The sequence below is a fragment of the Sturnira hondurensis genome, unplaced genomic scaffold (assembly GCF_014824575.4).
Source record: "Sturnira hondurensis isolate 20B ecotype Veracruz unplaced genomic scaffold, ASM1482457v3 Scaffold0022258, whole genome shotgun sequence".
In the NCBI taxonomy this organism is placed as follows: domain Eukaryota; kingdom Metazoa; phylum Chordata; class Mammalia; order Chiroptera; family Phyllostomidae; genus Sturnira; species Sturnira hondurensis.
In genome coordinates, this window is record NW_028094889.1 from 503,054 (window position 1) to 519,494 (window position 16,441).

At 38.1% G+C, this 16,441-nt stretch overlaps 1 protein-coding gene across 3 annotated transcripts in view; it reads left to right on the forward strand.

Annotated features, from left to right (window-relative positions):
• The window catches only part of RGS20 (regulator of G protein signaling 20), a 105,819-nt gene extending 93,525 nt beyond the window's left edge, over window positions 1-12,294 (forward strand). For all 3 annotated transcript variants that reach the window (XM_037035372.1, XM_037035373.1, XM_037035374.1), the window contains 3 exons: window positions 4,091-4,174; window positions 8,972-9,206; window positions 11,297-12,294. In XM_037035372.1, the coding sequence (XP_036891267.1) occupies window positions 4,091-4,174; window positions 8,972-9,206; window positions 11,297-11,485 (508 nt within the window). In that variant the 3' untranslated portion in view covers window positions 11,486-12,294. The remainder of the gene's footprint in view (window positions 1-4,090; window positions 4,175-8,971; window positions 9,207-11,296) is intronic.
• Window positions 12,295-16,441: the final 4,147 nt, after the last annotated feature.

Below are 16,441 nucleotides of genomic sequence, written 5' to 3' on the forward strand. Positions count from 1 at the left end.
AGAGATCACAGTCCCTGATTTCAAACTATTACAAGGTCACTGTAATCAAAACAGCCTGGTACTGTCATAATAACACAGAAGGAACAAAGGAACAAAATAGAGAGCCTAGAAATAAACCCAAGTCTCTACAGCCAATTAATATCTGGCAAAGGGGGCAGAAGCATAAAATGAAATGAAAATAGCCTCCTCAACAAATGGTATTGGGAGAGCTAGACAGCTACATGCAAAAAAAAAAAATGAAACCTGACCACCAGCTTACACAATACATAAAAATAAATTCAAGGTGGATAAAAGGCTTAAATATAAGTCATGACACCATAAAAGTCCTTCAGGAGAACATAGGGAGGAAATCTCAGATATTCCACTCAGCAATATTTTCACTGATACATCCCCTAGAACAAGGCATATAAGGAAAAGAATAAACAAATGGGATTGCATCAAAATAAAAAGCTTCCACACAGCTAAAGAAACAATAAAATAATTTTTAAAAAATGAAAAGAGACCCAACCACATGGAAAAACATATTTTCCAATGATACCTCAGACAAGGTTTTGATCTCCAAAATATATAAAGAATTCACACAGCTCCACTTCAAGAAGACAAGCAAAACAATTAAAAAATGGGCAAAGGACTCGAACAGACACTTTTCCAAGGAGGACACACAGAGAGGGTCCAGAGACATATGAAAAGATATTCAGTATCACTAGCCATCAGAGAGATGCAAATTAAAACCACAATGAGATACCACTTCACACCATTGAGAATGACCATCATAAACAAAGCAACAAACAACAAGTGTTGGAGAGGGTGTGGAAAAAAGTGCACTGTTGGTGAGATTGCACACTGATGCAACCACTATGTAAAACAGCATGGCATTTCCTCAGAAAACCAAAAATCGAATTGCCTTTTGACCTGGCAATTCCACTGCTAGGATTATGTCCTGAGAACCCAGAAACACCAATCCAAAGGAACCTATGCACCCTAATGTTCACAGCAGCACAATTTACAATAGCCAAGTGCTAGAAGCAACCTAGTTGCCCATCAGTTAATTAATGGATCAAAAAACTCTGGTACATTTACACAATGGAATTCTATGCTGCAAAAAGGAAGAAGGAACTACTACCCTTTGCCACAGCATGGATGGAACTGGAGAGTATTTATCATAAGCAAAATAAGCCAGGCAGTGAAAGACAAATACCGTATGATCTCACCTTTAACTGGAACCTAATTGACAAAACAAACAAGCAAGCAAAATATAACCAAAGACACTGAAATTGAGAACAAACTGACAGTGACCAGAGGAAAGATGGGAGGAGATAATGGGGGGAAAGGATGGGGGGTTTACAAGAACAAGTATAAAGGACACATGGACAAAAACAAGGGGGATTGGCAACAGGGAAGGGAGGTGGGTATGGATGGGTGGAAGAGAGGGGTTGGGGGGAAGGCAGAAAACTGTCCTTGAACAATAAAATTCAAAAGAACTTAATAAAAATCAATAATAATTAATTACATTAATTATTAGCATTAATAACAGCAGATACCATACCACATGTTGAGTCTCTACTTTTTGTGAATCAAACATGGTGCTTTGCAGTATTATATCTGTTATTAAAGTTAACTTTAACAGTAACCTGATGAGGTAGGTACATTACAATTCCCATTTTTTAGAAAGAAAAAACAAGGTTTGAAACGTTGAGGTAATTTTCCTAGGCAACTATTCATTAAGTGATAGAGCTGAATTTTAAACTCATATGTGTCAGATTACAGAGCATATGATCTCAGCCAATTTGATAAAACAGAAGACCTTTTGCTGCTGCTCATCAGCTACTGTCAGCAACTGATGGGATCCAACCTTCTTCCCACTGGCCTTTGCCAGTCCTTTTACTCAGTACTCAACCCAATTTCAACTTCTGTGAGGACTTCCATGAGTGTTGTTTTACTCCTCAGGGATTGATCCCTTAGCTAGGTATGCCTCAACATGACATGTGTGAGTGTCAAGCAGTTGTCACTTCCTACTTCCGCACACTGGTCTCCATATTCTCTGATGTACCTGACTTCCCTGCTCTCGTGCATTGGAGTGAGAGCTCACATAGTGCAAAGCACAGGTTCACTGTAAAAGGGAGCAGAATTTGCCAACCCTAAGTATGCCTGTGTGGCATGAGGATTATCTTGAGTTGATTATCTTTAAGAAACCGTATACATGGGAAAAGCTCTAAAAACTGAGAAGTTATCCTTTTGTAAGGGAAATTTATGTTTATAAAGGAAGTTGCCATTCGTAAGGTTGTCTCCTTCTTTGTACCAGGAAGAGCAGGATGACCAAATTTATAGAAATTCTTATCAAAGGACAAGACACTGATGTAAATACACCCTTGTATAGCAACCATACCCTTGTTTTCTGTGCTTCTCCTGGTCATATTCCATAATTGGTTACCTCCAACCCTAAAATCTTTCCTTTGTCTTTCCTAGAGATGGTATTTAATGTGGTAGCTTGGGCCAGTTCAGAGGCTGACTCAGTTTTCCTATGTCTCTCTCATGTATACAAGATGTATACATACTATTAAACTTTTGTTGTTTTTCTCCTACTAATGTCTTTTATTACAGTGGGTCTAAATCCAAGAACCTATAATGGTAGAGGGAATATTATTTTCTCCAACAGCTGGTTTTCCACCATAACTAGAATGCCACAGCCGCACTATTTTGTCCCTACAGTACTTATGGCATTCTACAACAATACATTAAAAAATAATACAACACCTGGCTGGTATGGTTCATCTGGCCTGTGAATCAAAGGGTTGCCGGTTCAATTCCCAGTCAGGGCACATGCCTGGGTTGTGGGCCAGGACCCCGGTTGGGGGCATATGAGAGGCAATCACACATTGATATTTCTCTCTCTCCCTTTCTCCCTCCTTTCCTCTCTCTCAAAAATATATAAGTAAATATAATAAAAAATAATACATCATGATCAACTGGGGTTTATTCCATGGGCACAAAAGCTGTTCAACATATGCCAATCAATCAATGTAATACACCACATTAACAAAAGAAATTATAAAAGTCATATGATCTTATCAATACATGCAAAAAATCACTTGATAAATCAATTTATGATTAAAGCACTGAATAAAATAGAAATAGAAGTAAAGTATCTCAACATAATAAAGGCCATATATAAGAAATCCTCAGGCAGTATCATCCTTAATGGCAAGAAAACTGAAAACTTTTCCTCTAAAATCAGGAACAAGACAAGAATGCCTACTCTCACCACTTTTATTCAGCATAGTTCTGGAAGTCCTCACCAGGGAAATAAGGCAAGAGAAAGAAAGAAGGGGGGAGAGGAGAAAAAGAAATAAATATAACCCTACCCTATAAAACCTCTTGTGCACATGCAAAAGGAGATGAATATGAAGGAGTCATTGTAGCATCAATCAGATTGACAAAAAATTGAAAATGTCTCTTAAACTTCATGAACAGGAGAATGAATAAATACATTGTAGTGTAGTTATACAATGCAATACCATACAGCATTTAAATTCATATGCCAATAAAATATATTTTAAAATTAAAAATATTTGGAATAAATTCACAAAGGAAAGTACAAAATGTATATAAGGAACCTTAAATTCTCTGGAAAAACACAATAGATTTTCATTGCACACTTTCCTGGTTCCCTCTGATGCTTTTGTATGTGTGCCTATAAATATACAGTCTCCATTTTCACTGCAAACAAACTTTGGAGAATGTATTCTTGTTTTGAACTCAAATGAAATGAAACAAAATGAAATAAATAAAATATTGGAAAAACAAACAAAAAGAAATGAAAACACAAAACATTCCTGATAATCTTATTTTTTTACTATGTCAATGGGCATGTTTTTATGAAAAGAATTATTTTTCTAAATGTAAACTCTCACTTGATTAGTGTTGACCACCATATTATAAATGTAATTTATTTTGCTAATACTTTATTGTCATATTTTTCACTTTACTGAGAAAACTAATCAGGGTCATTTTTCAAGAAAAAAAGTTCTTGGTAATCTGGAGCTTTCTTTAGATGATGTCCACTGACAAGTAAATGTCATGTTTTGTGCAGTCTCACTGTGAGAAACCAAGGACAGACACCCAGGACAGCTTCCCATGAACTCAGAAGAGATGACATTCCAAACCATGAAGAAAGGTAAAATCTCATTTGTTTAGCTCATTGAGTTGACAGAAGTGCCTACTTTATTATTTTTTGCACTATATGTTTCAATGAACACAAAGTTTCTGTGCATGCAATTTGCTAATACCAAATCATAAAGTGGCATCACATTTTCAATGCAGAATTCTTTTTAACTCGCTGTGTAATACGGTCAAAAATCAGTTCCATCATTAATCTAAATACCTACCAATCTGAAACATAAATTGATGCTTCTTGACAAATATATGACACTATTTTATTTTTATACGGTATACTTTTAAGATAAGGGACCATAATGACACATACACAATTGGTTTTCAGGAAAGTTTTAAAAGTCCATTTTTTTTCTGAATTATTGACTTATACTTCCATTAATGAATAATTTTTTAATTTAACTAAAAAATCACTTAACAAATAAATCACTTTCCATAATGCCAAATTTTAAAATTTCTTCTCACCTGTAGAATTTGCTTTATTTTGACCTATGTATCCTTATTCCTTTCTTTGGTATTATGGTTATTTAACTGAAAATCCAAACCAATATCCTAAAATTATTGTTCAAATAGGTCTTGTATTAAATTGTTTACTTTAAAAAATATATTTTATTTATTTATTTTTAGAGAGAGGAGAAGGGAAGGAGAAAGAGAGGGAGAGAAACATCAACGTGTGGTTGCACTCTGTTCTGGGGACCTGGCCTGCAACCAAGGCATGCACCCTGATTGGGAATCAAACCGGCAATGCTTTGGTTGGCAGACCCGTGCTCAATCAACTGAGCTACACCAGCCAGGGCAAATTGTTTACTTTGGAGAGGACAGCGGAATTAGCCAAAAAGGTTAATTACTGTATTTTGCCATGTATAATGCACACCATGTTTTTGCGTGCATTATACACAAGATTATTATAACCATTGTATGTAATCATTATGTCCATGTACAACACGCATCCTTATTTTTCCCTCAAAAATTTGCACCAAAAAAGTGTGCATTATACAAGGTGAAATATGTAAATATTTTCTTCTTTCTTTATCTTATTTATTTTTACCCAGATTTTTCAAAGTCTGGGAAGCACATCAAAATCTCCCACATCTTACTAGTTTCTTAAAAACAGCTTTTATTTTACATATTCCAGTAAAGTGTATTCTGTACCAAAGCTTTGAGCCTGTTACATCTGAAATCAGAATTCCTACATCTAGTCCTAGCTATACCCATCTTGCCTATGGGTCCTTGGGACCTTGTGCACTTGACTTAGTAGCCACATTATGCCTCGGTTTCCTTATGTGTAAAATGGGGATGATAATAGTTTGTCATAGCTAAGCCAAAAATGGCTTGTTGTGAATATTAAATAAGACCAGTAAAGCACTGAGAATAGAGCCTGGCAAAAGGCAAGCATTCAACACGTTTGCTATTATTAGTTCTCAATTACATCCAATAATATAAAGAGACTTTTTTACAACTTAATTCCATTTTGCTTCCATTTCTACTTAGATATTAATATTATTTTTATTTTCATTTGCCTCATATATCTTTGTCTTGTACTTGTTTTTAATTTTTGGTATTATTTTGAATATTTCCCCAAAATAGTATTATGTTACATTTTGACCCAGTTTCAGTCTCTGTCTCTAAATAGAGAATTAGAATACAATTACATTAAGTCAGTTATTTTAATAAGTACTGATATGTATAATCTTCCAGCATATTCTTTGATAGTCTGCTTGTAACATCTAATTACTTATTCTTTCATTTTTTTAATTTTTTCTTTTTTATTACTTGCTATGGGAACTGTGCTTTCTTTGCTTTTAGGTTCTTCAGTACTATGGAAATTATGTGCTCTCTCTTTTAAAAAATGCCTTTAAGTTTTTCAAAATAATTCTTTTATATTTTTTAAACTGACAGGAGTAAAAAAGATGTATTTTGAATTTTCATGCTCAAGGAACATAATTTAGCCTCCTTTTTAGTAAACCTCACCAATTTAATGGAAATCTTTATAAAAAGAATTCAGAATTTTTATGTAGATTACTTTATTATTTTTAAATTTTCCTTTAAATATTATTTAAAACATTTTGAAAACTAAGTTTCTAGCTAACTAGTTAACTAGAAAACTAATTTTCTGTATTATGTTTCCATTCTTTCATGAAGAAAAGGTAAATACCCACTATAAAAATGAAAATGAAATAATACAGAAGTTTTACAATAAAAAAATCTTTCATACCTGATCCCAGTCTCCAGATATACTGTCTGCCACCCACAGCTTTTTATATATACTCCAAGGAATTTTCTGTGCATTTGCACATGGCTGTGCTGAAAAGGGATCCGTAGTCCACACTGAATCTAATTTTGATACTAAACAGGAAACAGCTGTTTAGACATTTGTGATTGTATTCTCTGCTGACTATTTTTCTATAAGCTCCTTTCTCTGGTCTTGCACTTTTCATTTATGTTGCAGTGCTGGGTCAGTTGTAATCATCTTCAAGATATGATTTCAAGAAAAGAACATAGAATTTACATTGTGAATATTTTATATGTGAGAGTGTTTTTTCTATGACCTTCATGTAATTAGGACAAATTACCTACAGAGCAAATTCTTGGGAATACATCCTTTACCCCTCGAAGCTAAAAAAGAAAGCTTTTGGCCTTGTGTCCAAATACATAATCTGAGGGCCTCCCCAATGCAGAACAACAGATTTTTGCATTAATCTAAAAGTCTTTGCATTCCTGAGCTCACAGAAAGTAAGAAAAACGAGGAAATACCTGAAACGCTCAACCAAATAAGATGTAAGCAAAACCCTGAGTAGTGACTGCTAAGCACAGGAAAGAAGGGTTTTCTTTAAGAGCTAGTAAAAAGTAGGGTGAGGGCAAGGTGTTGAAACTCAGGCTCCCAGATTAAGCCTTGACCCCTAAAATGGTCCTGGGTCAGTTAACACATGCTAGACCTCAAAAAAAGCAAATACACATCCTCTCTGGAGTAAAAAAAAACATCCTCAATTTTGACTCTCAGTTTGCCAAAGATTAAGACCAACCCAAAATTATGAAACTAAAAGGAAACAAACTACCACAAACAAGAGTAAGTAGAAACAACACTTGGATTTAGAGCCCAAAGGACTAGAGATGTTGTAAGTATCTGTAATAAAATATGCAATAATGGTCTCAGAAATCTTAAGGCAATAAAAAATGGAATCACAAAAATGAGTAAGCAGAATTCAACTGTCAACAATGTCCAAGAGGACTGTGAAGTTATACTATAGTTTTGCAAGATGCTACCTTGGGGGAAACGGGGCAAATGGTACATAGGATCTCTCTGTTTTATTTTTTCTTACTTTCTGAATATTATTTTTTGAAGCCAGAAATGCACTTTTCTTGAGGTCAGAAGTCCAAAACCAAGATGTCAGCAGGGCCATGCTCTCCGGCAGCCCTAGGAGAGAACCATTCCTTGCTTCTTCTAGCCTCTCTGGTACTTGCCTCTCTGGTACATACAATCCTGGGCATTCCTCATCTTATAGATATTTCATGGCAATCACAAGACTATCTCTTCCTTGTGCATCTTTACATGGTCTTCCCTCTGTGTGTGTCTGTCTCAGTTTGTAAGAACACCAGTCATATTGGGCTGGTGTTCACCAGTCATACTGGGGCTCACTGTAAAGGCTTCATCTTACCTTGATTACCTCTATAAAGATTCTTTTTACAAATAAGGTCACATCCTGAGTTACTGATAGCTAAGATTTCAACATCTCTTTTTTATAAGGGAACTTAATAACACCTTCCTACAAAATAATACTGGATCCAGTTAGTTTTATAGATCAGTTCCACAAAACATTTCAGGAATTGATCATTCTAAGACTACATGTCAAACTACCCAAAAGTCTAAGAGGCAGGTGTAACAGTGATACCAAAACCCAATGAGGACAGTACAAGAATGGAACATCAGAGATGAATCCCGATCAGGAACTCTGTCTGGTCACATACAGCATCATGGGTGAATCTCAGACACTTAGTGTTGGGTGAAAAAAGCAAATTGCAGAAGTCCAAGGATATATACATACATACATAGAAACAATTAAAAAGGGGGGTAAGGAAAAAGATCATTTTTAAACCGACTGTGTGTTCTGACCCCAATATAATTAAATATAAGCAAATAATCAACTCAGGGAAAACCCAAGGTCAAGAACAGTGGTTCCCTTGGGGATGGGGAGTCAGAGAGCAATGTGTGAATATGGTGCCAAGGTAAATGCAGCTGTGGTGATGACCTGGTTCTTAAGGTAGGTGGTGAATTCATAAATGTTCATTTTTACTGTCACTCTTCTTAACCCACAATTATATAACATATTCTTTCCTCCTCTTTAAAATTCTCTTTTGAGTTTTAAAAATATACTAAATAGACACTGCCTCATTGCATTGCTATTTTGGAAATTAGTGTGGTCAGGGCTGACTTAAGTCTGTCACGTGACTGGGGAGTTTTTACTCAGATGATTATAGGATCTTTCTTTACTTCTATAATTTAAAAACTTTTCTAGGATGTGCCTAGATGTAAACAAGTATGTTTTCAGCAGTTACTCTAGCAATTTGGTTTGCAAGCATTTGGGCGGTAGTCATGCAATCCAGTTAACAATTTGAAAATATCAAATTCGTGTGTTTTTGCTAATGATTTAAGGAAACTAAGAAGAGCTCTTTCCCTTTCTAAAATGACCTAAGTACACACTTTCATTCCCAGAGAGTAAAAATATAGGTTTCTAATAATGAAATTCAAATTAACTCTCACTGACATAGCCCTCTCTTGCCCTTTCTCCTGGTCTCTGCTAAGCACCACTCCTACTCTGGAAGAGGTGAGCTCCTGGGCACAGTCCTTCGACAAGCTAATGCTCACTCCCGCAGGAAGGAATGCTTTCCGTGAGTTCCTCCGAACGGAATTCAGTGAAGAAAATATGCTTTTCTGGATGGCATGTGAGGAACTGAAAAAAGAAGCCAATAAAAGCATTATTGAGGAAAAGGCAAGGATCATATATGAAGACTACATTTCTATTCTTTCTCCTAAAGAGGTATGCACCTCTCAAAAGGTTTTGTCCCAGGAGGCTGTGGATACAATTAACCCCATCAGTGTTTGGTCACATGGCACAGTTATAGCTACTCCAAATACAGAAAATGACCTACTATTAATAATACAGTTACCCTTGAACAACTCTGGTTTTAACTATGCAGGTCCACTTATATGTGGATTTTTCCCAATAAATACAGTAGAGTACTGTAAATATATATGTTTTTCTTCCTTATGCTTTTTAAATAACATTTTTTCTTTAGCTTATTTTATTATAAGAATATAGTATATAACACACATAATATACAAAATAAGTGTTGACTGTTCATGTTGCCACTAAGGCTTCCAGTCAACAGAAACCTATTAGAAAAGTTTTGGGGAGTCAAAAATTGTATGTGGATTTTCAACTACCTGGGAGTTGGTGCCCCTAATCCTCATCTTGTACAAGGGTCAACTGTATTCAAATCCTTTTGACTATGGTCCCACAAATGGGCTTTAATATACCCTGAAATCTGTGAAAGATTTTGTGTATTTTTCTGGAAAAAAGTATGCACAAACTTCATTAGATTATCCAGAAGGGGTAGTCTATGCATTTTAATATTAATACTGCTTAAAAATATTACACCCCATCAGCATTTCTTTAAATAAAATTATCCTTTAATTCTGAGCCAAATCTTTTCTACAGGCATCTTTATTTTATATGGTAACATCACTAACACACTGATGCTTCAGAGTTTTTCCCCAGGATGTCCTTTTTTAATATCAGAGTAGTTATGATTAAAATCAAGCAAATTTTCATCTCTCAGAGTTTTTGTTCCTTCAATGTCAAAATGTAGATTAGATTGATCACAAAAGAAAGTGCCTCGTTGTTCTAATTAAAAAATATTCATAATTCCTACTATGTGCTAAGAATATAAAGTTAATAAAACAGGGCCTCTCCTGGCAGGGAACTCACACTCAGGGGTCAGAATGACATGGAGCCCTAACAGGGTCCTCACAGGGGTGGATGCAGTGACCCATCAACAATGGGGAGGGGCAGAAATGGGGGAGATGTACTGGGAGAGGCCTAAGACTGACCAAGGATAATAAAAAGGAAATTATAAGAAACATAATGGATGAAGACATCCAAGAAGATAGGACTAGATGGGCCAAGGATGAAAGGATTTAGTCACATCTAAGTGAAAGTGTCAATAGTTTGGTGTGGCACATTGACCAAACATTTAGGGCAGATGGCAAGCAATAGGAGGAAAGTAAGAAAAGTGGATTGTCTGAGAGCATCAAGAAACTGGGAACCATGCTGAGCTTTTCTTCTGTCTATCTGGGGTACCCTTGGATTTCAGACTGGTAATATTATCAAATTTGGAGTTTGAAAGACCAATATGGCTGCAAAATGGATTAGGAGAAGACCAGAAGCAGGGCACTGCATAGTTCAAACAGATGTGATAAGAACCTGAGAGGCCTACAGAGGCTTCTCCAGCAAGCAGCCCCGCAGATATAAGCTTGGGGAGTTGGAAAGCCTTCCCAGGACAGGGAGTGACATCTAAACCAAGACCTGAAGGAGAGAAGAAGTACACAGCCAGGAGGAGGAGAAAAGGTGTATTCTAAACAGAAGCAACAAAGACAAACTAATTCTATCTCCTTTTTTCTTTAAATTCCAACTGAAATCCAAGTTCTTTAACTTTGTGTATGAAATACTGAGCTGGGAAATTAGTGGAAGCAGACCATGAAAGGTCTCATAAGTTTCAACTCAGAACTTGTAAGCCTTGGAGTGATCCTGAGAGCAGAGCAAGCCAGTGCAAGAGCTGAAGCTCGAGTGTCTGGGTTTGCACTTTAGAAAGATCCCTCTGGCTGACCCCCTGGAGGCGCCTCAGGTGGGACCCAGAATCTATTTAACAAGGCTTCCAGAGGCTTCTGCTGCCACTAAAGTTTGAAAACCCCTTGTCACTATGCATTCACTTTCTTTTGTCAGTTTAGATTTTTGAGTGACCTTGGTTGGTTTGGGATTTTTAAAAACCAGAACAAGCTATGGGAGTTTGGGATGGATTTCCCGAAAGAACTGTATCTAATACTGCTCTTATTTGTTTCTATTGACAGGTCAGCTTAGACTCCCGAGTAAGAGAAGTCATCAATAAGAACATGGTGCAGCCATCCCAACACATATTCAGTGATGCACAGCTCCAGATTTACACCTTAATGCACAGAGACTCGTATCCCCGATTCATGAATTCTGCGGTCTATAAAGATTTGCTCCAGTCCTTATCTGAGAAATCAGCTGAAGCATAGGATGTTATAAAATATATTTATTATTAATAAAATAATAAAAACTCATGGATGAAGTCTAGTACAGGGAGTTCAGAGGTGTCTTCTGCTGATGTAATACTCAGGCTATTTTAATAGCAGATGCTTCCTTCCACAGAAGGTGATATATTCACAATATAAATTGCAGCCACCTTTAGTGGTACTTTTGAAAAAATGGATATGGCTGTATTAGAAAAATAGTATATTTACATTTACAGTAACAGTAACATATTCTGAGTGGCAAAGGACACACTAGAAGACTCCATACTGCCTGGAGCATGTACATCCACTGGAGCACACTGGGCTGCTTTTGTTCTGCATGAGTTCAGTACCTGATTACTAGCTTCCCAAAGAAAAGATGTTCAAGTGTTGCTCAGATACTCCTTTCCAGCAAGATCAGTTTTGGATGTCCAAAGCTATCGGACATATCCAAATGGCTTTGGACGTATCCACTTACCAGAGCCATTCCAAAACCCAAATTCTCATTTCTTAAAGATGTGATCACTTCTTATAAAAAATGGAGTCCCACTTAACCTTAGAATACATGTATGTAGATACATATGTGTGTATGTACATCTATCTATGGTTGATGTAAAGCACTGTGCTCTGAAGTGCATCCATCTCAAATGTTTCATAAGAAAAGTAGTGCTTAGGAAATCCTTTTTTTTGAAAATTTACCATTATCTTATCAGAATCCGCCAACCTAAAGAACAAATTATTAAGTCATAAGTCACTGGGTCATATTCATAAAAAATCTTTCAAATAAGCATTTTCCACTTTATTATTAAAATAAATATGGGCATTTTCACTTTAAAAAATAAAGGACAAGAATTTTACCTTAATCTTTACTTTTCTGCATGTAAATATTTGGGAAATATAAAAGTAAATAGGGATACATGTGAAATATCTTTTAGCTCCCACACAAGACTTTTGCTTTTAGATCCCACTATTTTTATGACAGGCAAATGAAATAACTTCATAGCTTGGTTAAGGTCAAAATACTGCTTTGTAAACCTAAATATCCTGAAGAGAAGCCCATCACTACTAAAAATGGGAAAGACATCTACAAGGAGGTGACTGAAAGACATCCAAATCTGCAATTGTTTGAAGAGTGGGTTAGAAATTAATTGGCAAGAGGCCCACAGCATGCTTTAGCCCTAAATGGGATGCTTTCCTCTCAGTTATCTACCTCGCCTGGCTCTTCAACCTCACAATTTCTGTATTACTTTCTTTAAATCCCAAACCTAAGCCCTTCACCCTTGCTCTCAGTAAACCATTTTACCTCCTAATCTACTATACCAATGGTGTCCCTAACCCCCTTCAACATCCTGTGTAATCTACAAATACGTATAGATCAGCCTCTATCCCTGCCTCCTTCAGTCCAGTCCAAAAGAATGAAGTGTCATTTCCTCCTTTCCAAGACATCAACTCCTAACATGTTTTTTATTCCATATTTTTATTCCAAAATATTCCATAATTTATTCTTATTTTTTTCACTACATGAAGAGAACATGACTGTGCTTAAGACACAAACCCTGCCCTCTAGTATTTTTCATTCAAGTATGGGCTATAGATGTGTCCATGATGGCTACAATGAACTGTAGTTAAGTAGTAAAACAGTGAAGAACTAAGCTGTGGAGTCTTGAAGAGCTATGGAAAGGTTTCAGCAGAGGCAACACCAAAGCTAAAACCAATAGAACAAAATGAGTGTGTGTGTGTGAGTGTGAGTGTGAGTGTGTGCGTGTGTGTGTGTTTGTGTGTGTTTGTGTGTTGGGGCAGGGGCAGAGGTATAGGGCAGGTGTTTGTAATTGAAGCAATTCTGAACCAAATGCTGGGCAGGATGTAATTGGAGGGAGCTAATGGTTGAGATTTTAGGATGGAGTATTGACTTTGGGATTTTTCAACACATAGATGAATGAGTTTGCCTGGAGAGTTACAGTACAGGAAGAACTGAGGAAGAATACTTGTAAGGATGGAGAAAAACAAGAATTCCCAAAAGAGATTTGGAAGGATCTGGCTCCTCAATACAGGAAAGAAGAACGCCAGTGCATGTAGGGGTATAGCAGCAAATGAATGGGAGTGCTCCAAAGAGACAGTGGTACACAGTGGTAAATTAAATGCTTTTACCTAGAACTTTGCTCCATCGACTTTCCCCTACTCTCTAATATCTTCACCTTGACTTTTCCCACACCATAAGCATCCTTGGATTCCCCAGTTAAAAAGAAACCTGCTGTATATGACTGGTGATTCTTCCTCCTCATCAGACTTTTCATAATAGTCCACTCCTGCTGTCTCCATCCCTTGTCTCCTCATTCACTCCCTGAACAGTCCAGGGAGGCGTCCATCAGTCGAGTCTAACACCATTTTCCTGGTCTTCTCCATGGACTGCTCAGATTCCTGACATCACTGACAATGCCTTGTTGGAACCACCATTTCCTGTTCTTTTGAGGTGCTCTCCTCACTCTCCATATTCTCTTTCACCTTTATCCATAGGTGGCAGAGCACAGCAGCTAAGGGTTTGGGATGTGAAGCTAGACTTCCTAACTCCTCCATTTACTGTGTGGAGCCTTTCTGGATCTGTTTTCTTTTCCATATCAATGGGGACAATCATGGTACTGCATCCCTAGCATTGCTGTGAGGGTTAAAACTATCAATCCATTTAAAATACAGCAAGCATTTACCACGAAGCAGTTATTGCTGTTATTACTTGCCCATTAAATGGCATGGCCCCTAAGGTTTGAGCTTTGTCTTACTTTTCTGACTAATCTATCTGTTCTCCCTTGGTTCTCATATCCCCTCCTCAATAACTATCAGTATACTCATGGCTACAAAACAGGATCTAGTCTAGCCTTTCTCCTGAACCTCAGAATCAGCTGCTGGTTGGACATCTCCACTTGTATATTCTTAGGATGAGTGAAACTCATTGTAATTTTGACTTATCTCCCCACCCCCTCACCCTCCTCCTAGCCCAGCCCCTGCCTATAGCCCTAATCGCTTAGCCAGTCATATATAGTTGTTAAATTTGACTCTTCCCACTCTTTCTCCTCTCAAACAGAATCAACAAGCTGTGCTAAATTTATCTCCTAAATATTTCTCATGTGTCTCTTCTCTGCTCTCTGACCCCATTATCTCTCGCCTGTCAGCACCATTGCCCAAAGGCCTCATTACAGGTCTCCCTGCAACCATCTCTACCATTCAAATCCATCTTTCAAAATGCCAAAGGGTGATCATTCTCATATACACATCCACTTGTTACTGTCCCTCCACTCCTTAGAATCCTTAGTAGCTCCCAATCACCTGGAATACAAATACCAAAGGTTTGGCATTGTGTATAAACAAGGTCCTCTATAGTTGGGTCTGTTGTAGACCACTTTGCCTGGTTCTAGGAATTGTATCTCAACTCCCTGTGGCTAAGGGATAGCGACTACCTCTGGAATGCGAGCTGCAGGAGACAAAGCTTGTCTCTGGGGGCAAACGCTGCCTCAGTTTCCTCTCCTGGCCCCCAAAGCTTGGTCAGAAGTCAATGACCAAGCTTTGGGGGCTGGCACCAGAGGGGCCCAATTTGCTTGTGAGAAGCCGCAGAGGGGACAGAAATCTGAGAGAGAGTGGAGCAGAGCAAAGTGCCATTTTTCCCCTCTCTGACCCCACCCCCACATACAGCCTCACAACCCAGTGACTGGGTCACCCAGCCCTGGCGAACACCTAGGGCTCTGCCTCTCATACATAACAGGTGTGAACAGACCAAACATTATGACTCAAGAACAGCTCAAAGCCCCAGGGCCTATAATTCTAAGTGACCTTTCAGACGCAGAGTTCAAAATACTAGTGATCAGGATGCTCGCAGAATTGGTTGATTTTAGCCACAAATTAGAGGAACATATGAAAGCTAAACTGATTGAAATGAAGGGAAATACACAGGAAACCAATAGTGATGGAAAGGAAACCGAGACTCAAATCAAGGGAGTGGACCAGAAGAAAGAAAGAAATGACCAAACAGAAAAGAATGAAGAAACAGGAATTCAAAAAAATGAGGAGAGGCTTAGAAACCTCCAGGACATCTTTAAACATTCCAACATCTGANCAGGCCTGGTATCTCCAGGAGAAAGCATTACTGGAGAGACAACTGAATGAACCAGCCATCATTATGCTGCAGAGAGAGAAGAAACAAAGCTGAAAAGGAAGTCCCAGGCCTTGGAGGTGGCAGGAGAGAGGCATGCTGCTCAGCTGTGCTGCCTCCGAACAGAGAGCCACCCACACAGAAAGTCCCTCCAGCAGTCTCAGCAGTACCGAGAGGAAAAGACCCTCCCCAGCTGCTTAAAAATTCAGAAGCAGCAGCTGCAGCAGGAAAAGTGGTGGTCTGCAAAGAGCTCATATGCAGACAGGCAGGAATAGGAGTCCAGGAGGAGCTCACCGCCTGATGTGCCAGAAAACCTGCCTGAAAGACGGATCTAGGAAGAGCTCAGAGCAGGATGCTCCGGGGTCTCAAAGAAGTTCCCAATAGGGAATTGAGTCACAGCTGAACTGCTAGATATTTGTGTGGCCAGCTTCCTACTTAAAACCTTAAGTAGGTTTTTTCTTTAATTAGCTCCTGTTGATAAACCAGATATTCCTCACATCTCCAGATCATGTACCACCACCTGCCAAACACTCATGCATGAAACCAGGAGAGAGTTCAACCTCCAGAGGAGTAGGGGTAGGAGTTTTCCCTGTTGCTAGGAATGCCTCTGCATACCTGTTAGAGGTGTTGGCTGTTTGAACACTCCTGGCTCATGGAAAGGAAATGGGTCTGTGAAGGGGATAGACTCTAAAGACGAGCAAGAATCACCTGAGTTTTGGGGCTGTGAACTGAGGTCCAGGTGAGGAGTGGCTGAGGAAAGCTGTGTGGCTAGGATTTGGTAAGGAACACCCCTGGTTTGGAGGCCATGATTTGCAGCATTGGTT